The sequence below is a fragment of the Ambystoma mexicanum genome, chromosome 8 (genome assembly GCF_040938575.1).
Source record: "Ambystoma mexicanum isolate Mex_15411 chromosome 8, UKY_AmexF1_1, whole genome shotgun sequence".
Lineage (NCBI taxonomy): Eukaryota > Metazoa > Chordata > Amphibia > Caudata > Ambystomatidae > Ambystoma > Ambystoma mexicanum.
This window is the reverse complement of record NC_090929.1, coordinates 306,862,332-306,889,668: the sequence shown is the minus strand read 5'-3', so window position 1 is coordinate 306,889,668 and position 27,337 is coordinate 306,862,332. Positions and strand designations below refer to the sequence as shown.

At 43.8% G+C, this 27,337-nt stretch overlaps 1 protein-coding gene across 1 annotated transcript in view; it reads left to right on the top strand.

Annotated features, from left to right (window-relative positions):
* The window catches only part of NELFB (negative elongation factor complex member B), a 411,812-nt gene that overhangs the window by 65,743 nt on the left and 318,732 nt on the right, over nucleotides 1–27,337 (top strand). The window contains exon 2 of the mRNA XM_069609721.1: nucleotides 17,402–17,565. Coding sequence (XP_069465822.1) covers nucleotides 17,402–17,565 — 164 coding nt within the window. The remainder of the gene's footprint in view (nucleotides 1–17,401; nucleotides 17,566–27,337) is intronic.

The window sequence follows — 27,337 nt, the reverse complement described above, 5'->3', positions numbered from 1 at the left end:
CTCAATTCTTCACAAATACTGGCCGTAGCAAATGACTAGTGAGTGGCGAGTGCACATTTTGTGTCCTATCCTCTCCACTCAATAATGTCATAATTCCAAAGGTCGGTGCTCTGTTAGGGCAGCAGAGGAACTCTGGACAAGGGTCCATATGATTGATCCCAAGCTGCATGATCTTGTTTCATACATACAAGCAAATTGGTTAAGAACCCAAAAATATTGATTGGTGTTCGGGGGACTGCTTACTTTGAAAACTAAAGGACAAGCTGTGGAGAGAAAGTGGCTTAAAATCGCACATCATCCCAAAGTTTTAAAATTTTCCTCTAAAACCTATACAAATGGCTACGCTGGAGGCCAAAGAAAGCATCCTAATGAGCTGGTATCCACTGCGGACAACTCAGCCATGGTACTGGTCAGAATGCTTATCCAATGTGGAGGAAAAATGCAGTTGTTTGTAATGAAGTTTTAAAAGAATGCAGACCGAAATGCAATTGTGACTCCGTTTTGAATCGTATGTACTTGCTGCCAGAACGCAGCTTTCATGTAACCTCACTTACCTTGTCGGGAGGAACATTTTCAAACGACTAGTGACAAGAAAGTGAGTGCCTTTTTTTTTAATAATAAATGAAAATCTATCTTGGTATCTCGTTGAAGGTGGCGAGTTACCTTGAAAGACCTAGTTTTACCTGTTGCCTCATAGAGGCCTGTGGGAGTAAAATCCTCTTGCATGAAGTTGCATAATGTTACTCTGCTTGCACTCAAATCAAAGTGGTAGAAACCTTATATAAGCTGTTGTACGGCGTGGGGTAACAGAGCTTTGGGAGTGTTTGGAGATTGTGTACTGTCTGTTTCTGTGTTGGCGTGCAGTACTGCTATTAAATCTTTGCCAAACTAACTTCAGCTAAAAATGAGTCCAGAGTTGGATTTGCTCTACACTAGTTATGTAAGCTAACAAGTTTACATTCAGGATCAACTCCTTTCAATTTGTATTTTTGTATTTGTCCGTTTCTTATGTGCCGCGGCTGCAGGCATCCGGGCACAGAGAGGACAGGTAGAAAGAAAGAGATTAAAAAGGAGGCGGAAATTAACCGTGCATTGGGAAGCTTAAGAAAATAGAAGTGTTTTCAATGATTTTTTAAAGGCAGGAAGGTTTTTTGCAGTGAAGATTTATCTGTAATTTATTCCATGCTACAGCAGCCCTCACAGGGTAGGACCACTCTCTAGATCTGGTAGTCCTGACAGAATTCTGGACAGTGATGCATGTTTTCAAGTATATAGGAGCATCGCCAAACAGGCACTTGTGAGTCATGTTATTGATTTTAAACTCTATCCTGGCTTCCACTGGGAGCCAGTGCCGTTCCCTTCTGTATGAATATGTGCTTATATTTGGGAACCTTTTTTACAACTCTAACTGCGTCATTCTGCAAAATCTGCAACTTCTTCACACAAAATGTACTTGTTGCAGTAGTCCAATCTTGGCATGATTAAGGCTCTGAGCATTGTAGTACGGATTTTGCAGTGCTTAATCAAGTTCAGGAGCCTTGGGTAGTATTGTACACTTTTCATAACATTGGTAACTTGAGCAACATCATTAAGATATGCCTCGATTATAACAGAGTATTTTCACCTTACTGTTTTTATGAGGTGCTGATCAATACAAAAATTAGCATAATTGGTTCCTAGTTTTTCCCTAGCTTGAGATGAGCCAAAGATAAGAAGCTCAGTCTTCTCACTATCGGGACACATCCCATTTCCAGTCATCCAAATTCGTATTTTGTCATATACGGACATGACAAGGTCGGAGTTTTTTCTGTGGTCTACACTCGGCTTAAAGACTAGCTGAGTGCCGTCAGCATGGTTGGTAAAGTATAGCCCAGTGGAATCCAAGAGAACACATAATGGATGACAAAAAATATTAAAGAGGGCCGGGATAAGCATGCTCCCTGAGGGACTGCACGTGTGATAGGTTCTGAGTGTGAAGAGGAATTTTCCCAAACAATCTTCGTTCTATTCCAAAGAAATACCTGGAACCATTCAACTGTGTTAGTAAAGCAACTGCCTTTATCCTTGATTCCCTGTAGATGTTTAGGATAATCTACGATATCGAAGACCGCTGAAAGGTCCAAAAGCATCAGCAGCCCTGATCTACTTTCATCAATAATATTTAGCATTTCTGTTTGTAAGTCCAACATCACAGTTTCTGTCCCATGCGAACTTGTAAAACCTGATTGACGTTAGAGTATATTTTACTCCTCCAGGTATTTTTGTAATTGAATAACAGCTACTTTATCTACTAGTTTCAACTTAAGCGGAACATTGGTTATAGGTCTAAGATTGGAGTATATTGTCGGATGCAAGTTAGGTTTTTTCAATAGGGGATTAACTGTTACATTTTTTAGGGAGTCGGGCACATCATTGTTAGAGTAATAAAACGGGTTAAGAAAGGCGCAAAGATGTCTGGGTGATCTAAGACAATTTTGCAGGAAGAATATCTGTTTGACAGGAGGTGCATTTTTTAAAGATTTTTATATGAGAGTCCACTGTAATAGCTTCAAATGAGAATAAAGGGTTTTCATGTGTTTGACACTGAGAAGTGGGATTCTGAGGGGTTAGATTAGCATTAGTCTTTGGTACCAATATTGCTGCTTTGTGCTTTGAATACTTTATCAGCTAAGGCTTTTTGCACTGCCTCACAGTCTTGGTTGTTTGAAACAAACTTTTTTGTCTGTACTTTGGATTTTTCCAATGTTCTAACAATCTCAAATAGTTTCTTAGTGTTTACGGAATTGGTGATTTGAGTATCATAGAAGCGTTTTTTTGCATGGTGGATTTCCATCCGATAATTTTTCTCAATAACTTGCCATTTTTTTCTACTATCTTGGGATTGGGTTTTTATCCATAGATACTCTGAGTTCCTCTTTTCCTGCTTCAAATAGATCAGGTGTGAGGTGAACCATTTTTGATTGTTTTTGCTTTCCCTCACTTTCTTTACGTGCTAGCTGATCAAGCATCTTACATATTCATTGATTGTAGCTGGATGCCAATGAAACAGATGAATCTTGGCTAGAAGTAGAAATCCTCAGTTTATTGATGTATGTCTGTAGATCTTGCGATGTAATTTTGTTAAAGTTTCTACTTGTTACTTTTTGTACATTATTAGTTCTAAGAGGTATCTTTTTAGGGAGGAGTATGCTAAAAGTCACAGTATAGTGCTCCGACCAGATACAAGGCTTAACGTGGAGCAATTGTGAGCGCAGGTTTCTGGTGGCCACCCAATCTATGACAATGTGTTGGTTCTTTGCTTAGTACAGTAAAGTCATGATTATGGAGCAATTGTTCCAATTCATTGACTTGCAAGTTTTTGGGATTCCCAAGCCATTTATTAAAGTCTCAGAGTATGATGGTATGACTATGGGGTTTGTTAAAATTCTGTAGTATGCCTGATATCTCATCAATAAACATAGGCATCTCAATCGGCAGATGATAGATCAGGATGAGGTTTAAGCAATTATTAGGTGTAATAGTGGCTTTCATATATATAATTCTGCATCCCGTACACGAGATGGGTGCTTGGGAAAAGATATATTCCCTGTCTTGCAATAATTGCCACTCCTTCTCCTCTACCATTTTCTTTGTGTTGTGCATGAAATGTGTACCCTTCCGGAGTTAGGTCCACTTGAATCCCTGAACCATGTCTCTGTGACACACATGATGTCTATGTGCTCCTCCAGAACATGATCTGCAATGCTGATGGCATGTTTCACCAGAGACCTAGAGTTAAGTAAGCATATATTAAAGGATTGCCCCTCTTCATTAAAGAGTTTTACATGCTGTGTCATCCATAATAATGTCAGAAATGAGCTTTTAAGGGAATCCGAGTATTAAAAGCTTCTTGCGGTATCTGTTCAAATGAATATGATTGAGTAAAGCTGATGGGATAATCAATGTGAGACACAAGCTGAGAGCTAAGGTGGAGGGGTGTCACTCCCCCGTGGGTCGGCGTACGATGAGAACATGTTTCGTTGCAAATTACGCAGACTAGCACCACCCAGAAGCACGGGCGCGTCTGCTCGATGGGAAATAGGGCAGAAAACTACAAAATAGATGGATCGTGTGTAGTTTTTGAATAAGGCAGCAGAAAGTCTTATAAGCAAAGTAAATGCTGATGCAATTGCCTACATGACTTTTTCACTAACAAGATTGGGGAAATTAGAAAAGTTGTTTCATCCAAGTTGTCCCCTTCATTGCAAACAGGGGCTGCAATTATTTTACAGTAGTAAACTTCACCCTGTGCACCTGGTTTTTGCGGACTCTCCAGTCTTACGATACTTGCTCGATCATGCAATCACTTAGCTTCTGGCCCTGACAATCCTTGCCCCTTGAATGATCAATGGTCTTATGGATGACTTGGACCCTCCTTATCGTTAGATTCTTACGGTATCATTCGAAGGGGCTCACATTCCTGACGTTCTTAAGGGACTTGTATTACACGCCCATTGAAAAATTCTTCCCTTGATCCCTGTGTCCCTTTTAGCTATAGACTGATTTCCAACTGCTCCTTTCTGCTAAAGCTACATAAAAAACGCTGCCTCATTACAACTTAGACAATCTGGAAAATGTTCAGCTCTTAAGAGCGTTTCCCATAGTTTCACTGGCGGAAATCATTTCGAAGTAATTTACTTCAAAATGATTACTTTGATAAATATATGGAGTGGTGGGTTTAGTGGTAAAAAGGGGGTGGGGAGGCTTGGGTAGGAGCTGTAGTGAAGGTGAAGACGCATGAGCTGTGGTCCCAAAATCTAAAAAAAGTAAAATGTCAAGTAAAACATTGCAGTAATCACTTCAGAGTGATTTCCATCAGTGAACTGACAAGGAAACCCTTAAGAGACAGTCAGGTTTTAGACCCAGTCGGAACACTGAATAGGCTATGCTGGATGTTAAGGCAAATCTGTTGCAACTAACCGATGCTGAAGGGTCTGCCGTCCAACTAAGGGCTTCATAAAACCATATCTGCGGCAGTGCGAAACTCCACTTTTGGTATCAGCTGTACCACCTGAGAACATTTGGTAGCGTAGACGGAGCAGCCATGCTTATCTTCGGAGGGAGAGAGGGCTGTAGCTTGGTACAAAGAAATGGTACGATACGATACATATGGTCCAAAGAAACACTGTAACATTATGTATAGTACAAATAATGGTTTATTTAAATACAAGTAGCCCAAGATAAATCTTGGGGGATTAAGTACTATAACGTATCCTATAAACACAATTCTAAAAACCAACTCAATATGTATGGTATTCAAACACAAGTATAACCTTATTTAGATTGCAATAAGCAGTCGGGGCAAGTCAAACTTCTAACGCATTCAGAATGGCATTAAGCTGTTCTTGGGGAGTAAAACTAGGTTAGGTATATTTTTAGATTACAATGAGTGATTCAAGGGTAGTTGGCCCTATAAGCCCCATCATTTTAGACACACTTAATTAGGCCAACAATGTTACAGGTCTAGCTTGCAACATGTATACCTTTCTTCTATTAAGAATGGATACAGTTACAAACCAATGTTACGTTTTAACACAGTTCAGAGGGAGTAACTTAACTTGTATACTTTCTAGAGGGGCCTTAAGCTACTCGTGGACAAGCAAGAACCTAGTGAAACTATTTCAGAAATGCCCAGAGGCAGGTCAGGGAAAGCACAACCCAACAGGTGAGTAATTTACCATGTTCTCTTCTAATCACACGCAGAGTGACTCCAGTCAGGCAAGTAAGAGCACCTATTTGAATTAACTCGGCAATATTACAGTTGAAGAAGAGCGGAAGATATTCAAGGTCAGTAAATAACCTATTATACTTTTCAGAGGGGCTACAGGCAATTCTAAGACACGTAAGAACTTTGTGAAACTATTTTAGAAGAACACTAAAGCAATTCAGCGAAAGCACAACCAGTCATGAAGTCCGGGGCACATGCATGCAGGGGTCGCATGCACAGGAGACCTGGGTGGACACTGTCCTGGCGCCTCTGGCGCCAGGCTCATGCACAAAAGTAAACAAGAACATCCATTTAACACCAGAAAGCTTTTATTATGGACATAGCACTTCAAATGCATTAACCTTGAACATTCCATCCATTAAGCAGGATGCATTAACCTTGAACATTCCATCCATTAAGCAGCCCTAAGTGTATTCTTGGGTGTGGCTGCTAATGGATTCCCTTCGCACATGCTCTCTCTCCAGGAGCGGCAGGGTGTGGCTGGCAAGCCGACCCTAATGGGCGTGCCCACAATCTCCGCTATATAAGCTGCCCCATGTTAGGCAGAATCCTGTGCAGGGGGACCACTACACACAATTAAGACTACAGGTGGCAATACAAGTTTACCTTTGGTACAATCCCGTAATACTAAGTTATAGTGGTAGCCGTAGCAGAGCAGCCAGGCTTATCTCAAGAGTATATGAGCAGTATCAGAGATTACACGAAGGGACCACAATTACTGTGACTCAAGCAAACACTGACTCAAGGTTTCAGGTAAAAAATAGAAGTACATTTATTAGTTATAAACACAACACCTCCACTTTAAACAAAACCACACGTTTAATATACTACAACTAACCAATTCACTTTGTACAGCATGTCTCGAGGTAAGTACCCTGTGTTTGAATGAACTGGTGTTATGAACAAAACGCGATACTGCGGATACGGTTGCGATCACTTCTTGACAGTTCGGTCTACTCAATAAACGCGTATACGTGACATGAAATGCTACCGGGGCAAAAGCACACTTGGAACCTGAGATACCCAGAGGGAGTTGGAGGCAAAAATCACAGGCAATATTTAGGTTAGGCAGACAGTATCGAGAAGCACTCGGAAACAGGAGTTCAAGAGTCAAAGGGTCGTAGCCAGTTTTAAGTGACACCGGAGACCTGTGCCGGAGATCACACCGTTAGACAGTTCACGATTCGCGTAGCCCAAAAGTACTTGGATATTGTCAATGTTCGGAAGCAAAAGTTATAAGAAGGAGGGAAGACCAGGATGAGCCTTGAGGATGAAGAAAAGGGATTCACAGTTTCCTCAAGTAGAGCACAGTACCTTATTCCCACGATGCAGCTGATGCCCTGGCAGTTGTTCCTGTTGGTTTCCCGCAGGCCCACGATTCCTGGAGCTTCGTTGTGAAGGAGGATGTCTGAAGGGGGTCTGCACCACACAGGGATGAAGCCGGCAGCAGCGACAACGGAAAAGGTTTGCTCCTTAAAAACAGGAGAGGCTCAGCAGGTGGCTATCCGGACCACTACAGCAGTGTGCAGCGATTTCGACCACGGCGGAGATCTCTGGCTGAAGATGATGAGCTGGTTATCACCACCAGGCTCAATGGAAGAAGACTCTGGACTGGATCTCCTCTTAGTCGTTGAAGGGAAGATAGCTCAGGACTGCAGCAGGACTCCACCGGGACGGGGTAGTTGCAGCAGTCGTCGTTCTCTCCGCTTCTCTTCGGTTCCCTGTAGTTCCAGAGGCGACTCTGACTTCTAACCCAAGAGACCTGCCTTTTATGCGCAAAACCCCCATTCACACAGCCTGGCTGTCAATCACGCAGCAGGGGGTTTCCTAGGATACCCTGTGCAGGGGGTGACTACACCCCTTCCCCACATTCAGTCTACCTAGACACTCATGCACCAAGAGAAGCCCGCCAAAAGACGGTGAACAAAGAAGGCGAACCTAGTTTGCCGCACAAAGTAAAACACAAGAAGGACTTTAACAAAAAGAAATGGCGAATAAACCCAACCGGAGCCAAAAGAAAGACGATTTGGTCAAGCGGGTTTATGTTCGAGGCTAATATAATAGCCAAGAACAGTACCACGTTTATCTAATATAATCGCGGTAGAAAAGTTAGGGTAGATACCACTGCCACCAGCCAAGTCTAAATGTTAAAAGAGCGAAACAATGCTCAGGGAGGTACAGACAGAAAAGGGGTACAGATTAGCCCTTTCCAGTACTCCATGTAAGATGGGGTGTACTGGGTCTGTGGAAAAAATGACTATGTAAAGTAAATGGCAACTTTACCTTTCTCTGGTGGACAGTAGTACTTCGCGCTTTTCCTTAAACCATCACTTACCTGCTGTCGAACATTGCGGTAGCATCCACCTTCCATCCAGCCACGTCTCGCGTCTCACAGCTGCATTGAGGACGCATTTCCATCTAAGGGAAGAAAACAGAAGAGATATTATTGCGGGCATAAATAGGAGCAACGTATAAAGACTTTAAACAGAACGAACAGCATCGCAAGAGCTCAAGAAAGACTTACCAATCATAAGGAGAAGCATAGTCGCAGCTGGACTGGACTAATCCTTATCAGGGATCAGTGAAGGAACTAGATCCCATTCGACGTGTCCCTGCCAGAAGTAGCAGAACGGAGAGCTTATCTTCCATAATTCACAGGTGAGCTTTAAGGGCTGGCGTATGCTCACAGAAACCGTACTTTGGGGTTAAGGGTTCGAGAGGTACAACAATCACAGATTGGCGCACTTGCACACTGTTATCTCCGCGCAGGAGCCGTATCACCACGTACCACTGCTCACCACTTTTCTACTGCGGGAGAGGCCTGAAGGGGGTGATTCAAGTTCCGGGAGGGCTGCAACCGTGGCCCAACACCTCCGCAGAGACCAGGTGAACGAAACAACCCAGTCTTTAAAAGTTTTAGAAAGACACCATGTATTTCAAGGTAAGTAAGGAACCTAGTATACTTTTAAGAGGGGCTTCAAGCAACTCAAAGACCAGTATTAACTGCAAGACTGTTTTAGAGGTTCATAGTGATGGTACTGAAAAAAAACTGTTGCAGACAAAGTTTCGAAACAAAAGCATCAAAAGTAAAAGTTTTGACATCAAATAGAAATCATGGAAAAAGTCATTCAGTCGAAACAAAAGCTTCGTACATACCAACACCCCTACCAGTCCCCTCCCACCAACCCTCAAACTCCTCCATGACACACAAAACCAGATGGTATTTGCAATGCCGATCAAGTAAGGGTTAAAACACTAACAACTGACGACGAGTAAAGAACATTATGTAAACACTGACACACAGCTGACAGTTGAAAACAAACTGCCAGTGTGTGAGAGAACCGGAGAACGAAGACACCTGCTAAAACGAGCACCGTATTGCTTGACAGAAAACATACAGGTAAAAGGAATTTAATGACAAAGAAATGACAAAATGAAAAATATGACCTATAAGAAAGACATGGAAACAAAATTAACCAGTAATTTCGATATTTCAGATACGTTATAAGTGCCACGATCGAGTATGTGAAGTTGCAGGTGGGAGGAAACCAGTTAGTTTATGGAGGCTATACGTACAGTCGTGAAATGGTACGCAAAGATAAAATGTACTGGAAGTGTACAGAGTACCACAAAACAAAGTGTACGGGAAGAGCAATTACTGAAGGGGAAAACATAAGAAGCAGCGGAGAGCACAATCATATGCCCCACAATACTGCTATACTGATAAAAAAAAGCCTATAAATGAAATAAAGAAAAATGGTGAGACACATCAAAATGAGGCAAGTGGATCGATAGTAAGCCGAACATGTGAAAAAATCCCGCTACATGTAGCGGCTCGGATGCCAAATACTAAACTGCTCCAACGTGGCATTAATAGAAAAAAACAACTAAAAGAAAACCTACCAATGGCACTGCATACATATGCGGAAATGGAAATTTCGGAAATATTTAAAAAAACTGAAAAGGGAGAACAGTTTCTCTTCGCAACAATAGAAACAAAACAAGAAAAAATACTAATGTTTACAACCAATGACAAGTTATTACATCTTGGAAATTCAACAGTATGGCATGGCGATGCAACCTTTTAAAGCATGTCCTCGCCCATTTCTACAGTTTTATAGTGTACACTGCAGCATAAACGAGACAGTAATACGGCTGGTATACATATTAATGCCGAATAAAACTGAAGAATTGTACAGATGTATATTTGGGAAACTAAAAGAGGCTATTCCAGAAAAAAGCCTAATACAGTGGTAATGGACTTCAAGCAAGGACCGATGAAAGCATTTAAAACAATATACCCGACACAAATATCCAAGGATGTATTTTTTCATTTTGGCCCGGCCATTTGGAGAAAAATACAAAAACTGGGACTGCAATCAAAATACATAGAGAACAGTGAATGTCAACAGAACATTAAACAAATATTTGCATTAGCATTTGTTAAAGAGGACCAGGTAATTACATATTACGAAAAACTAATTGACACTGAATACTTCAAAATAAATGAAGAACAGTTTACAGACTTGCTAGACTACGTAGAAGGCACCTGGATAGGGCAACTAACACGAAATGGAACAAGGAGAAAAGCACAATATGCAATTTCAGTATGGAACTGCTACTTACCGGAGCAAGAACCAACAACATTCTAGAAGGGTGGCACAGCAGAATAAATAAACATATTAACATAAACAACCCAAATCTCTGCCACTTTATAAAGCACCTAAAAATGGAACAATCAGCACAAGAAATTAAAACAGCTCAAACAATTTCAATGGAAAATACACATAAAAAAATAAGAAATACAAAGTTTATGAAGAACGTATAGTGAATAGAATTGAAACAATGGATGTTATAAACTATTTACAAGCACTGTCATATAACCGAAAATGTTGAAAAAAAAGTAAATGCCCACGAAAAGACCAAGTTTCAGAATAATCTGGAATCCGCACCAAGAAATTGCCATAAAAATCCAATTTCGCCATAATTCCCCAATTCAAGCAATCCAGAGTACAGAATCCACACCAAAAAATCACCAAAAAAGTCCAGTTTCTCCATAGTTATCCAATCCAAGGAATCCAGAATACAGAATCCGCGCCAAAAACCAACAATCGAAAAAAAAAAAATCCATCCAGTTTTAGAAAAATCGATCCAATCCACGATGCTAAATCCAAAGAAAAAAAGAATCCAGGAACCCAAAAATGAAAAATAAAACTACAGTCAACGAAGCAAAATCCGAAATACGAAAAAAATAAAATCCAGGAAAGCAGCAAATTAAAAAAAACATTATCCACTGCATGATGCAGCATCAAAATTCCCCAAAAAAGGACAAAATCCAACGAAAAACCAATACACAAACAATCCAAGTTGAAGAAAAAAATGATGCAAAAAAGGAGAGCTCCAGCAGAACCACCCGACGCAAAGAAAGGAACTCGCAAAATAGCGTCCAAGCACGAATTACGTAAACATCATACGTTGCCTGTTGGACTACAAGAATATACAAAAACAGAAAATCAATGACGATACAATAAATGATACAATGGCGCCATCTACTGGTCAAATAACATAACACTTCTTTTAAGAACAGTTATTTAATAAAGTATATGTATACTTAGAAATTAAATAAAATGTTAGTAAATTGGTAAAAAAAGTTATTAAATTGTTATATTAAAAGATTTGGAAAAAAGATTGTTAAGAAATAAACCAACATACATTTTTAACTATAAGCCTCCCTGAATTTTTTTAACCACAATTTAGATATAATAGTCGAAAATCTGTCACATAAATGACATCGAAAAAATGACTATAAGGAAAAATGTATTCTCAAAAATTGCATTCAAAGGTTTGGGTTTAAAAAAAATGACGGGACACCGTTTTAGAAAGGCACTAAAGCAGATGAGCGAAAGCAAAACCCAATAATACACATTTCGAAGCGCACACTGCTAATTAAGGTGAGTAAATCCTATTGGAAGGCTTTTACTCATTCACTTTAGAAATGATAACTCTCCCAACTAGTGTGAACCACAATTCAAAGCTAGTAAAATAACTTCTATAATTTTTAAAGGAGCAACAAGCAACTTAAAGGTAAGTATTGACCTTTAGACACTTTGTAACTTATTCTATTGCAGAGATACAGTTCCAACACATTCATTTATAGGTAAGTACTTTTACACATGTTAGAATTTCCAGACAAAAGCCTTATCAAAGTCCTTCCCTAGTCTATAGCATGGTATGGGCAAACTCCCAACCACACGAATCACCCACTCGGCGTCATAGGATTCACACAAGACTTAAGGTAAGTATTACCCAAGCCGACACAGTACCTCTGCAGAAAAGAAGAGCTTCTGGGTGGATACCTTCAGGATGCGGCAGCACAGGATCTGGTCTTTAGGTTCTTGGTCTGGATACTGAAGAAATGGACACTGAAAGAAAACTGGCAGCAGCCATCGACTGGGGAGGCTTCAAAAATGATTCTCTGCAGCTTCTCGTGGCTCTGTGGATTTGGTGCCCTTTTCCAGGTACCTAATGAAGAACGGAAGTCGCCAGTCGGATTCTCTTCACGCTATCAATCCTGCACTGGTGAGGGGACTTTAGGGATTCGAATTGTCTCTGAAGGTCCAGCAAGTCCACCGTTTTTGACATAATCTGACTTCAGAAGACCATGCACTGCCCTCTGGCTCGAGGTCCCCAAGTATTGGCAGTTTGCAGCCCGGCAAGGTCACAGCACATCATGGGATGGCTCCTTTTGTAGGTTTTCTCAAGACTAGTGGCTCTCGCCAGCCTCTTGGTAGGAATAGTCATTTTCGGGAAACCCTCAGGTCACTTGGAAGGAAGGGTTACATCAGGCTCTGGGTTACACAGCAGGCTCTACGGTCGCTGGAAATGGTTACAGCTGTCGTTCCTTCAGCTTTCTTTTTGGATCTGGTTCCAGTGGTCGACTTATCAGCAGCTTCCAGAATTGGAGTATTTATCAGGAACTACAGCACAACTTCTGCAAACTCTCCCTGCAGTTTACAGAAAGGGGCAGTCTGGCTGTCCAATCGGGAAAGCTAAGTTCATCCAAGTACATTAAAAAGTAATTACGAAGGGAAGCCCAAAGGGGCAACCCAGCCTAAGCCCAAAAGTTATAGGACACTATAAATCCAAACACACACTATGGAGAGACATACAAAGGTCACCCATGAAAAGAATAAAATACTAGGTGATAGTGGAAAAAGATTCTCACTCATCTAGGGACAAGGGAAAATAATTACACGGATCAGGAAGATTATTCACATTTATGAAAATCTTACCCAACAGTCTTGATGTTGCTTGATTTGTCAGCAGCATTCAATACGGTAGACTCTTAATTTTGTTGGACAGACTCTCAGTAGCAATTCTCCAGATAAGATCTCTAAGGTGGGGTATTTTACTCCCTATTTTTTTTTTTTAATTGGCAGGAAATTATTTTTAGGGATTAAAAATGCAAGTCTTATTCCCAATGGGAGTATTTTATAATCGAGTACAAACCTAATTATTCATGCATATTAAGAGATACATGTGTAGATCTCTGGAACCAGCAGTAACAATAGCAGTTTTCGTCCTATGGCACTGTGTTCCATGAAGCTGTGTGGGTGAAAGCAGTGGGACAAGCTACTATGTCCCAGTTTCCTATTATTTTTTTGTTGGGGGGGGTCTTTTTACTCCAAATTTTTCTTTTTTGGGATTTAGTAAATTTTTAGGGAGTGAAAGTAGCTGATATAGACCCCGTATGTGTAGGGCTGTTCACTAGATTTAAAACTTGACATCTCGGGCATCAATCGATTCAACTCAATCCTACGAAACAGGAGCATGTTGGTTAAGTTTGAGGACTATGAATCTAACATCACTGTCTTAAAGTGTGGGGTTCCTCAGCGCTTCTGTTAACCGTTCATCTTGTTCAATGTATACATGAAACCTCTGCATAATCTGTTAGAGCTGCGGCGTCATTTCAAAACTATGAAGCCAATACCTAGACCATGTTGAGATCAGCTGAATTCCAGAGGCAGGTTCTGCGTGTCTGGAAATGATTTTCTCAGTTCCAGAAGCCTGAATGAGGGATGACTTGAATAATTTAAATAAATCCAGGACTACCTTCTTTTATGTACAAATCGTTTTAAAGCTAAATTGCAAGACCTTTAGTTATACGTTATATTGCCCACACAAAGATTAAAACAGCAGGCAATGTTAAATCTTTAGCAGGTTTCTTCGCTCAACAAACACATTTCTGGTTGTCACCTTGAGCTTGAAGTGCAGACATGCCATGGGCCACTTCTACCAAGTGCAAATGGTGCTGTTATGGAACTGCTTTCCTCTAGTGATCCGGATGAGCAACTCAATTCTGGCCTATCGGTACACATTGAAAATGGTCCTCTTCCCATGATTGCCTGCTATGCCCTGTTTGTGTGTAGGAATGCAAGCACTGTGATGCCAGATTATGGAGTGGTATAAATGTATTGTTCATCATCACACTTGGACTATCTTTTACAGAGGTGAGATATGGAAAAGTATGTGTTGGCCTAATCTATTCCAAGGCAGTTCTGAAAGAATTGTAGATTAGACGTTAAGTATTATTGGGTGTGTGAGGCATGGCAAAATGACTACTCCCCCACAGGAGTACACAGAATAGTAGTGGCTAAACCGCCTACTCTGCCCTCACACTAACATTGACCCCAAAAATCAAGGTGAAATAGGCACATTTACGGAGAGATAGCTCCTTCTCCTTTTATGGTAAGGTTTGCCGAGGGTAGGCTATACTCTTGAGGGGTGTGATTCGAGGCAGCATCAACCTGCACAGCATTAGAACACCAGTTCAAAATTAAGGACTGTCATTTAAGATTATTTAAATATCTATATACATTAAACGCACCAATACGCAAACCAAGCTGTGCTAGAGAACTTTAACAAGAACTTACCACTGTAAAGGAAAAGTGAGAGATGCAGAATCGAAGTGTTTGGCTTTGTACTTGGAAATAAAAAGTCGGGTCTATCACGTCAAAAATAAACGTATAGGACTTGGACAGCATAATGAAGTACTTGAGGTATGCCGATGAAAGTGTGGGGAATAAATGACTTTTGTATTACCAAAACAAAGGTTTCCAGACCATACCTTCTAGAGCAGGGGTCTGCAGTGTTTGGCTCTCCAGATGTTTTAGACTACAACTCCCAGCAGTCCTAGCCAGCATAATCCATGGTAAGGGATCATGGTAGTCCAAACATATGGTGTACCATAAATTATAAGTTGCAGACCCTTGTATACGCAATTATGAAGATATTAGGCGATTTTTATTCTCACTTCACTTTTGTGGGAGTGGGTGCAGTAAGGAAGAGACACGTTGAACGTTGGTAGGTTTGATCCCTTGTGCTAAAACGGAGAACATGTTATCCTGCTCTTGCAGCTGAAAAGAGAGGATGGGGTCTGCACAAAGATGAAATCGGCTCTACATTATTATCACTATTCTGTCACAGAATTTAAGCATGACCACCATGTCAGAACATGTTCAATCAATTGAAAAACTGAGGTGGGGCATGAACACTCTAAGCGGAAAACCGCATACTTTTAGGAACACTTGTGTACAGGCGCGTTATAAATGACTTATATCATACTTGCATGCACAAAAATATAATTGCGTAATTGTCACCTCCTGAATAACCTACCCGCAGCCAATGCGCTGTGAAAAGTCTAGGCCGAGTCTTTATGGTTTTGTCACTGTGGGCCAAATCTACGTTTATCCCACCTCATTTGCTTCCTGAGGTCAAACCACTTCTCACAGTTTAAAAAAGAAAAAAACAACCCCAATGAATCATTTGTTTTCACCAGAACTTTACACTCCTTACTCCAAAAAGAGGCCTTTTCATGCTGTGGCCATCCAAGATCGGATTTCAGTCCATTGCATTTTAATGGGCAACTGCAGTTGGACCAGCATTTCGCGTTAAAGAAGACTGATTGTGAAATTGCTCCAGCTTTTAAAATTGCAATCCTACACTCACAAGTTGTAACAAATGACGCATCAAGGATATTCAAGTTTATGCTTTTTATTTAAGGTGTCGGGATGGTTGTTTTTTTTTATAGTGTTCCCGATGATACACAAACACAGCATTCTTTTTTCCTGGGTTAGTCCCTAGGGGACTGTTTACTTTAGGAGGGGGTGGGGTGCCTCCTTCTCGTCACCTTTTTGTCTCCTAGGCCTGGGTCTCTTCCCTTCCATTCTCTGCCACGTTTGTGCACTTAGTCCTTCTTTCATTCTCTTATCAGTACCTCTGTCCTTTCTTGCTCTGCTTGCCCCTTGGTCAGAGCCTTCGTCTTCACATTCCCTGTCTTTCCTTCATCAAAGGCCCCCACCTTTGCTTCGTCTACCCTTTTTATTTTATTTTTTATTTTCCCATTTATATAGCGCGTAGCCACGGCCCGTAGGCATAATACGACTGAGACAAAATGTACACACATAAAATCATACGGATAAACTGTGGGAGGGTTGGCGGAAATCACACGGCCACAGGAATGCAAGGTCGGTGAAAGAGAAATGTTTTGAGGTCTAGCCCTTTTCTTGGCCAGAGACGTGCCCAAGTCTCTCTTCACCTGCCTTTTTGGTTTCCGCTTCAATCGCCTTCCTTATCTGGATGATTGGTCTCCAGCTTTTAGTTTCCTTCAATCTCCAGGTTTTGCAATTAGTTTCTCCTATGAAAATTGAGCCGCTCTTCTCCAGGAGTTAAAATTGACAATTACACTCCAGGTTATACGATCTGCCCAGGAATTTCTTACAGCCAGCCCAGGAGTCTTCCTCTGCTCTCAGGGGCTTACAATATGGTCTTCCGCTGCTCCAGCTCTTACAGCCAGCTCAGCAACCTTCCACTCTGCTCACAGCAATCGTCTTCTTCTGTAACACCATAATTAGCTTTCTCTGTACCACAAACCTACCTTCCATGAGAACTGTCCCTTATTGCCTAGAGGGGTCACATGCCCGCTCTAGGCATGCTCTTGAATTCATGGGGTGGGGGGAGGGGGGGGTTCTTCAAAGGGGGGAAGCCACTATGTTGGATCCCATTTCAGGTTGAGGAGATTCCCATTGCTGAATTTTGTTATGGTTACCTGTATGAAACAGAAGCTGGGTTTTGTCCCGCAGTGGTAGCTCCTGCTCACTGGTTAATGCTGGATATGCAGAAACTTCATTTAGCTCCTGCTTCTCCAGTCTTAATTTTGAGCCCTGTAACATTACATTTATTGTGTCAACAACTCCTGATCTTCGCTATCAAAGCATAGCAGCTTCATTACACTGACATGCCAAAAGTAATGTGCAAACGGGTGTGATTGATCAACTTTAAATGACGTATGAACAATTGCTTTGTTTGAGGATACATCGAATAAGGATTTACACTATCCTGAGCTTTCTTTGGAGTCATTGAAACTAAAAAGTGGAAATTTCTTAGTGAAATCGTGAGTACTCCACTTCTTTGGTGAAGGGATGCAGGGACTGTGTAGTTTGTACATTAACTATTGACTAGTGCTTCATTTCTACTTTACTTGTTTTCCCCATATTAAAGTTGCTATTCACTAAGTGACGCCAAGTATTATGAAAGGTACTGAGAAAGATTTGCATATATTTTGTTTTTTATTAGACTGAGAATGGTGTCCTGCTGCCCTCTCTGCAGTCTGCTCTGCCCTTCTTGGATCTCCACAGCATCCCCAGGCTGGAGTTCCATCAGACTGTGTTTGATGAGCTGAGAGAGAAGCTGCTGGACAGAGTTTCAGTCATCGCTTCCGAGGGCAAAGATGAGGAGAGGTGGGTCCTGATAAGAGCATGGAATTGGATGTGCATCCCTCACCAAACAACATTACAGTAATATTGTATACCTCCTTTGTTGCCATAGATGTGCTTTTTATGAGTGGGTGTATGACCCTGTGTTGAGTGTATTTTCAGATAAAAAGTTTTCTAGTTGTTTAGCCTCCAGGGAATGAGATAAATGTGACTGTGCTTAAGCACACAAAATGGCCCTTAAATAATTTAATAAGCTCCCCGGGTTATGACCTGTTTCTAATAATGTTTGTCTAAATGTGTCATTTGTTTAACGTTTGTAGAATTTGTTTTGTATACACATTTTACAAATTTCCCAAAAACAACTTGCCACTCTATATTTTTACCAATGATAATAACAACTGAATTGCAGATTGCAATACATGCACCTCTAGTTGCACAGTAGCTGTTCGCGTTTCTCACATGCGTAATGTCTACAAATCTTTCACTTTTGAAGAACACTGTGCAGTAATTGCAGAAACATGGTAATCTCCTCCCTCTCCCCACCACTGCTTTCTTGTCTGATGTTTAACAAGTGCTCAGAAGTTGTGGCAATCGGACATGTTTGGTGCTCGTTAAAACTAATGCATGTGCACGGGTCAGAACTATTTCCTGCTATTGTATGTGTTTCTAGTTACAATCCTTACAATTTGCCCTGGTCACTAGCCATTGGCTAGAGAATTGACTCGTGGTAAGAAATAGTGTGATGTGAAGGTAGGGGTCGAAATCGGAATTCATGGTGCAGGAATGAAGTAGCGTTGGGTGTCTGGATTGTCCTCTAACGAGGAGTTACTCATAATGACCCAGGAGCTATTAAAGTCCAGTCTCATGAAGTGTCTTAAGGTGTCGGAACTTGCTTGTTTGCCAAACTCTGGCATTCAGCTAAAAAATGCACTTGTGGAACCACTCTTTCTATTGCTGTGTTAGTCTGTGGCTGACTGTTTCTGGGGAATCCTCTGTCTCTTGCCAATTTGCTTTATATGTCTTGACTTTTTATTTTGTTTTAAAATTGCTTTCCATTTTATATTCCTTTTCTGCCATTTCTTCTTGCTGCTGCTTCTCATTTAGTCTTTACCCAGCTTTGCTGCTACATCATAAGCCTGCCACAACATCTGCTAATGCGTTAATCTGTTACTTTCTCTTTGCTGCCATGACATTCTCTGCTGACCCCTCTTGTTCTATGGTGTGACCTTTCTTACTCCTATCTCCCTGCTACCGCATCAGTATAATATAAAACAATTATATCTTCCAAATTAGAAACGCCTATAACTTTGTGTCCAGTACAACTGACATTCATGCTTTATATTTCTTTTAGAGTTTTACTAATGCACCTTTTTTGCATATTATCAGATCCCTGTTAATGTCAGATAGGTATATTTGTGTTGCACCAGTTGGCTCCGGGAGCCAAAAGTAGCACTGTTGGGGTCTACCTAATCGGGCTGTTGATGGCGCTACCAAGGAGCTAAATAGCTCCCAGTTCCTGCCAATTTCAAACTGTGCAGTTGGAGAAATGAGGAAGTGAGCTGCTTTTTATGCCTGGTGAGTAGCTTGCAACTTTAATTCTTACCCCTGCAAAGTATAGCCTGCCTTGCCTTCTTCAAGGCACACATTTACCATATTTTCCAACATCATTTGGGACAACCAAGAGAAAATCGCCTTTCCCTTCCATTAATCCATCTACTTTAAAAGCAGCATTAACTTTGTAGAATGGCTTCCACTGGAAGCCACTATAAACCACATAAAATCCAAATGCTGTATTTAGACTCTGATGTTGCCAGTGCAAATGAGAAATCTTGTTTCACTGGCGTGGCGTCATGTTAGATTATTCCTCTACTGCCTCAGGGTGTCCTGAAACTAGGGAAAAGTGAAGAAAAGATGGGTGTTCCACTCCCACCCCTATTCATCAAAATATCTATTTTACTAATAATCTTTTTTCTTGATAAGTAATCCAATTTATTTAACTTCAGTTTTGCTATCATTCTAATGTTCAAGACCTCATGGAAGCAACCGGAAGTATGCTTGTCTTCTTCCAAAACCAGTCACCCGTGTGGTTGGATGAAGGTGGCTGTAGTGCGAGTATCCAAAGATTACAGGACAATCAACGTGAACAAGTTAGCTGCAGGAAGGAACATGATTCGGGAAATCCTCACCAAGAAATACAAAGACAACATACAATACTGTTGAAACAGTAAGACTCGAAGAATTGGGGAAATTGAAAAAAACTGAACTTACAAGGAATAATATGAGCAGGGTATGCTTGTTATATAATGAAATTGTAACAGCTGGATTTGGGCTGATAACATGTTGATCTAAATCCCACTTGTATGCAAATTTACAATTCTGTTTAGAGTGCACATTTTTATGGGGGCTGTCTGCACTTGCCTGCATTATATATATATATATATATATATATATATATATCGCCAAATGCTCAACAGGGAGCAGTGATCAAAAACCTCTGCACATGTAAAATCTCCACAGCCCGCATCAGTGGAGGCAACTGCAATAATCATAAACCTTGAGAGCGACTTTGAATCACATCTTTTATGGTGTTATAAACCAGGAGAATAAATCCCCATGTATCTGGGTAATTACATTCGAGTGCCCGAAGAAGTGAAGGAGCTAATAATACGAGACTCTCAAAGCCCTGGGGAAGGCCTTTTAAGTGGCTGAAACACTTTTTGGCTGTAGAGGAATTTATCATTGCCAAGCATACAAGTGTCAGACTGATCATTATATCTTAAAATGTATTTAAAGAGTCTAGGTACAGCATTTGGGCGCATATAGCTTGGGTACACCATTACATTTCATGAAATGACTTCCACATTTTTTAGGTATGAAATAGCATGATTGTAATTACTGCCACATGCTTCACCAGCCCCATTTGAACTGACAGGATCGAAAAGGAAGCGGGTGTTGAGTGCAATGCCTGAATGGAGAAGTAGATGGCCATGTAAACTGCATTTTCTTTGAATTCAGGACTTGAATCGCCAATAGCACTAAAGTGTGAAAGAAATTGGCAAACCTCTGGAATGGCTTTGCAAATTGTGGTGCAAAACCACTTAATTATTTTACTTGCACTCTCCTTGCCCATGCCTCTTGCTCGGCAGTAGGCCTGCTATTGACAGACCCAATGCTGAGATCCGTGCTCCTTCAGGTCAGAGTGGAGCACAGATAGCAGAATGTATGCCACTGTAACAGGTTGCGGCTCAGTACAGCTCTACTCCCAGTTTGTTGTGGAATACAAGATTAGTCAAGAAGGAGAGCTAATGAGGTGTGAAGGGTGTTTAGAGGTCAAGAATGGTTCTGGCGGGGGAGGGTGAACAAAGGATGATTGTGGTGGATAGCATCAGGCAGCCAGGTATTGTTCATGGTGGACAGTTAGGTGGCTAGTGTAGGGGTGCATGAGGTGTAGTAGGTCAGAAGGAGGAGAACCACAATTCTGTGCCATGTTGTCAATCATTTTATTTAAATAATAACACATTTCCTGACATATACTAAGAGTTTCCGTTCCTAACGTAACTAAACTAGAGTGCTGGTCAAAAGTTGCAAAGTCCTAAGTAAATAGTCTATTTTCCATCCAAAAAGCTAAGCTACTCTAGCCCTAGCACTAAGACCAAAAGACCAGGTGAATAACTCTTTTCTTTCCTCTGATGCTTTTTTAGCACAGTTCCTTTTAATAAGGTATCTTCAAATAGTCTCTGGCTATTCCTTTTTAATTGCTTTTTCAGTTCCGCCTAGGGATCTTACCAGGCTCTTGTAGTGTAGTTCTTCACACTCTTTAGATTATTTCTCCTCACACTCTGAGAAATGTAGTAGATAGTCTGTTTGACACTTGCTTATACTGTACTCTTGGTCTTATCTAGTAGTACTCATTTCTCCAGCATGGGGTCTGGCATGAATTCACATGCTCATGAATATTCCCCGTCGTCAGGCTGGGAATCCTCGGTAAAGAAAAAACCAGTATCAGTTTCGTTTCTGATCTGTCTTTCGTAGTAGTAACCAATCACTGATCTCTGCGTCATACTGACCACAGCCAATGACTGCCCTCTACCTAAGCCCCGCCTCTGGCAGCCATCTTCAGATTTTTACCGCACGTTCATGTGTTGGGATCCTCGTGCTATTGCTCTCGAGCGTTAGTGCTATTTTTTTCATGTTTTTTCTCAAAAACTTTGTTTTTTCGGTCAAAAAGAGCCTCAAGCTCCACCGACTCTCCATCCGATCAACGGGGACCCGTGTCGGATTCGTCTACGCCCCTCATGGGTGAAGATTTCGTCGAGCTACGCTTTTGGAGGACTCCAGAAGTTTCTCAGGCCCATCTCGGACATGGCCCAGGAGAAGGGAAGCTCGACGCCCGGAAAGCTGTTCAGGGTCTGCCCTGGATGCCAGCTGCAGAATGTCTTTAAGGAGGACGAACACTCCTTTTGTCTTTACTGCCTACATGAGGACAAGACGCACGTGGAAAAGGACTGTGCGTTTTGCGGCAACATGTCGGAGCGGACCATGAAGGACCGCCATCAACGTCTCGCCAACTGGCTGGAAGGGAAGAGCCCGTCCGGCGAGAAGAAGAGGAAGAAATCCGAGCGGTCTTCTAAGACCTTTGAGGACGCCCCGGCGACGGGGGTCCAACACAAGGCCAAGCACCGCGAGTCCGCTGGCACCGGGAGCGCCGAACGGTCGGGCTCTACGGGCGCCAGGCAGGGCGCATCCTCCCCGGCACCATCAACCACGAGCCAACGCTCTGGTTCGGGTAAGAGGAAGGCCGAGCACCCGGCGAAGCTCCTGGAGAGGCCCCGGTCGAGCTCGAAGGCCCCATCGGAGGGGGAGCGTGGCAGTGTCACCCCCCCTCAAGGAGAAGGCAGTGAGCGCACCTAAGGTGGTGAAAGCCTTAATCCATCCGGCCAAGGCCTCTATCGAGACAGTCGCGGCGGCCCTGGCTCAGCCTATGGAGGCTACACCAGTGGTGGCGACCTCGGGGCTCAGAGTATCCCTGCCACCGCGGAGGGAGTCCTCTTTTATGCCCATCGACAGGACCCCCGTGAAACCTCCGGCGGAGAAGAAAAAGGGGGGGGGCAGGAGGTCGTCGTGGATTCGGCCTCAACCTCTGAGGAAGAGCTGATCGAGGTCTTAAGCCACGGCGTTGGCGTGGAAGAAGACCAGCCCGTCGGGAGGGATCCCGACGCAGGAGACGACGATATCGTCGGGGGTGCCGATGGGGCCCCTGACCGCCCGTCGGACTCCCCTCTACCAGCGCCGCAAGACAACTCGGCGGCCATTTTGTTGGCTATACAGTCCTTATGCTCGGAGATAAGGACGAGACTGCCGTTACCACCAGTGGAGGAACCACTCCCGTTGGGGGACCCGGAACCAGGCCCTTCTGGCAGCCCTCCCCCTGAGAAAAGAAGGATTCACCCTCCACCTCCTTTTCAGCCGTCGCGCCCTGTTCAGCCCTCCTCCCCGTCCACGACTCGAGGGGATGATACGGGGACTGACACGGCCGCGACGGGTACGGACGACGAGGTGTACGACGAGGATCTGCCGTCGTCACCTCCCACCCGGGCTTCCCCGCCAGACGAGATTGGATCGTTTCACTCCATGATCGCCAGGGCATCCGAGCTCTTCCAGCTCTGCCCTGAGGAGAAGAAGGAAGGTTTCCTTTATCAATGGCGCAAGGCCAAGAGGAAGACGGTCCTCGCCGTGCCTCTACTGGACGATATTTGGGATGAGGGCCTCGCCCTCCTCAAGAACCCATCCACGACGCCGGCTAGAAGAGACCGGTACGAGAAGAAGTACCGGGTCCCGGACGCGGCCCCCTTGTGCCTCCGGGCACAGCCGACCCCGGACTCTGTCGTCTCTGCGGCGGCCAGGAAGAAAGCGGGGGGGGGGGGGTGCGGCCTCCACGTCGACTTCCCCGCCGGACGGCGAGGGAAAGAAATTGGATACGATGGGGCGCAGGGTCATCTCGTCTGCAGCGACGACGATTAAGGCGGCCAACGCTACGACAGGGAGCTGTGGTACAAACTGGCCCCCCTGCTGGACTTCCTACCGGACGACAAGAGGGCGGATGCCCTAGAGATCTTGCAGGAAGGTGAGGTGGCGTCGGACCACGCCATCACGATTGCGACGGACATCGCCGACACTGGATTTCGCCAGTTGGGCAACAGCGTGTGCCTTAGGCGGCGTGGATGGCTCAAGGCTACTGACTTCCGTCAAGACGTACAGACCAGAGTCTTGGACATGCCGTTCGATGGAAACAACCTGTTTGGGAAAACCGTGGACGATTCCCTTCAAGCCATCAAAGCGGACACGGAGACGGCCCGGGCTCTCGGGGTTCTCCAGCAACGGCGGCCGCCCTTTCGGAGTGGCGGAGGCAAGGGCGCCTCCAAAGGTTCCGGCGGCGGGTTTTCCACCTACCGTCAAGCGGCCCGTTCGTCGTCGCAGGAAGCTTACAGGGGACGAGGCAAGTCAGGCGGACCCCGCCGTCGTCGCCAAGGAGGTCAAGGCGGCAAAGCCTCGTCGAAACAGGACTGAACCGGCCGTGGGGTCGGGCCCCCACCGAAGCACCCCGGTGGGAGGCCGGCTGGCGAGCTTCGTCAGCGTGTGGAAGTCCATCTCCACCGACTGTTGGGTGCTGGACGCCCTAGCTCAGGGCCACGCGCTCGAGTTTCAAAGAAGGTGCCCGCGCGTCCCCCCTGTGGCCAGGAAAGAACTTCAGGTCCCTCAGCTTCTCTTGGAGGTAAAGGCGATGCTCAGGAAGGGCGCCATCGAACGCGTCCCAAAGAGACTGATGGGACCCAAGGGATCAGGCAGTAGAGTGCGTGAGTGCAAGAGACTTGTCCAGCTGGACCGACTTTCATCGTAGGTCATCGCTGTATTCTGATGCAGAGGTGCTGAGGCTTAATCTAGTCTAAGGAGGCGATGGCGTTATGTGCCCAGCTAGACTGAATTGTCATAGGTCGTCGCTGCATTCTGGTGCATGCGTGTGGGTAGCCATGTCTGCGGCAGATGCCCACCAAGTGGTGCGTTTATACGTACCTTGGGGCCCGGGTGGAGCTTTGTTATTGATGCCACTATTTGATCAGGTGGTCTGTGGAACAAAAATGATGAGCTCCTGTATGACTCCTACACTTTTGGTAATCTTTCCAGCTACTGGGACGAGTATGCAGGGTCCCTGAGTGATCTTCACTCTACTTATATCTTTGCCACTCACTGCGAAGAGTATGCATGGTCCCAAGTAGTCTTCACTCTTTATATCGTTTTCCCTTACTGGGACGTAAATGCAGGGTTTTGGAGTAATTGTTACTCTTCTGATATCTTTACCACTCATGGGCACGTGTATGCAGGGTCCCTGAGGGATTCTCTACGCTTCTCTGGCACATCGACAGGAGGGTTTAGGGTTTTACTTCAGCTCCTCTTGAACGTCCCCCAGGCACTTTTACCAACTCGGTCCTCTTGGTTGGTCGGGTAGCGTACTGCTGTCACTTCTTCGCTGTAGCTGCTCTCAAGCGGATGAAGCAGTGCGCCCTTCGTTTCCCAGCATTCTCAACCGGGCCAGTTCGAAACTTCCAGGATTCACTTCCTGCTTCCTTGAGTCCAACTCTTTTTATGAAGCTCTGCTGGGGCTTGCCCAGTTCCTCAAGGAAGTCCTTCCTTTGTGTTCTGACATATTCATCATACTTCTCATCAGCTCTTTTGGCTCAGTGCTTAATAGGCAAGCACTCTTTATTCCTCATATGTTCTTCTTCGTTACAGTACCAAGTTAGTCTTCTGTTATAACCTTACAGTAGTACATATAAGAGAAGTCTGAATATGTGTTAGTGCAGTGTTGGTCTGTGGTGGATAATATGAAGGAGCTCCTCATGGGAAAGGGAGTCCTTTTCCCCAAGACGAGAGTCTCACCATGTAGGGGGATTGCTGCATAGTAGGCTCACCTTCACAGCCTCACGAGAAGGTGTTCCCCCTTGGGGGTCGGGGGGGAGTGACTGAACACCTCAAATTGTCAAGGCTAGGGAGTTGTTTATGCTTCCATCATGGATACCTCTTTTCTTAACCCCCTGTACTGCTGATCAATGCAGTCATTGCTAGGGGTAGAAGAGATGAAGAGGAGTTCTATCCAGCATAGTACTATAGTTAGGGTTATTTTCCTCCATCTTCTAAGAGACACGGCTCCCTTTTACAAAGCTACATAGAGGGTGACTATACGCTTTTGCACCATGAAACACAGGGCAGGTGTGCAGGGGTGGATGGATTTCACAGGGGGCGATACTTGCGGAGCAATACTCCAAAATGTGCGAACTTGCCCCAGCCCTCCTCAACATACCCAAAGAAAACTACGACCACACTATTACCTCCACAAAAGAGACCCACAGAGGCTTGTTTAGTGACGCTCTCCTCCTTGTCCCCAATCTAGATGGGAGAGATGAAGAGGAGGGGAGAGAGGAGAGATGAGAGTGGGAAGCTATGAGAGAGAGAGAGAGAGTGAGTGGGAAAGAGGAGACAGCTGTGGGCTATTCCAACCAGGCACCAAGAAAGAGCCCCCCTCCAGAGCATTTCTGGTAAGCAGATTGCCATTCTTCAGCTACTTTGCACAGGTGCTGGAAAATTCATCTGAGCACCTCTAAATTCCGAAGTGCGTTCATGTTGCACATCTGATTTTATTTTAAATGCAAAATGCTGCCAAAATCGTTTTTTGCCCCCTGTTCTCTGAATCCACCATTGAGCACCACGAGGAGTGCCTATTCCAAGATGGCGGCCCGAGAACTGGCTGACTCGCACCTCCACCTACCCCTACCTAAGCCCAGCTGGCTGGCTCCGGATAGGCTACTGGTGCTACTTCTTGGCCTATCAGGCGCCGGCAGGCATAAAGCCGGGATAAAGCCGGCCCACCTCACAGTACACACCGCACAGGAAACAAGGCTGCCTCCTGTCCTCAGCCTGAGACCAGCCTTCTGCTTCTGCCGGAATCCCTGTGTGGCTTACCCCAGCACCCATGCATCTTGAAGGTAAAATTAAAGCCTAGTGGCTGGCATTTTGTGACTCTCTTTAAAAATCCCTAAACGTGTCTACATTTAACTTGTGCTTCGTACCCAGTACACCCTCCCAATCTACTCCCACCAGCAGCTGCCGAAGCCAAGGACTTCTCTGCACTAAGTCCTGCTGTTCACCATGCTCCCGTTTGTGACTGTAATATATCGTGTGCCTGCATAGTGCTTTTATATGACCCTCCACTTTTGTGAGATGATGAATAGACAAATGTATCCTACATGCTGCATCCACTGAATTACTGCCTAACTATTAATCTATTTGACCTAGACTGATGAAAGTAACAACAGCCCCTACTATTGTTGTATGATCAGCCCTTATATGGGTCTATAGCATTTAGCTGAACCATCACTGCTTCGCCAGTCATATGTACTCATAGCCTTCACTGTGCCTGCCATATTTAGACTTACCTTCATTGCTTCAAATAATTACATGCATCTTAATCTATTACTGTTACTAGGCTACATTGGCCAGCCTAGTTGTGCCCTGCGCCTACAATTGCATTTAGCCTATGTGTGTTCTGCACTGACTAGCTAGATGTGCCGTGCACCTACAATTACATTTAGCCTATGTGTGTTTTGAATTGACTAGCCTAGATGTGTTCTAACTACAACATAGGCTAGGTATAGCACAGATGTCCCGTCCCCCCTTCATCTACACTAAATCAACAATTATGTCCTCAGCATAGCTTGACAATGACCTCTGCCTACTTGACTAA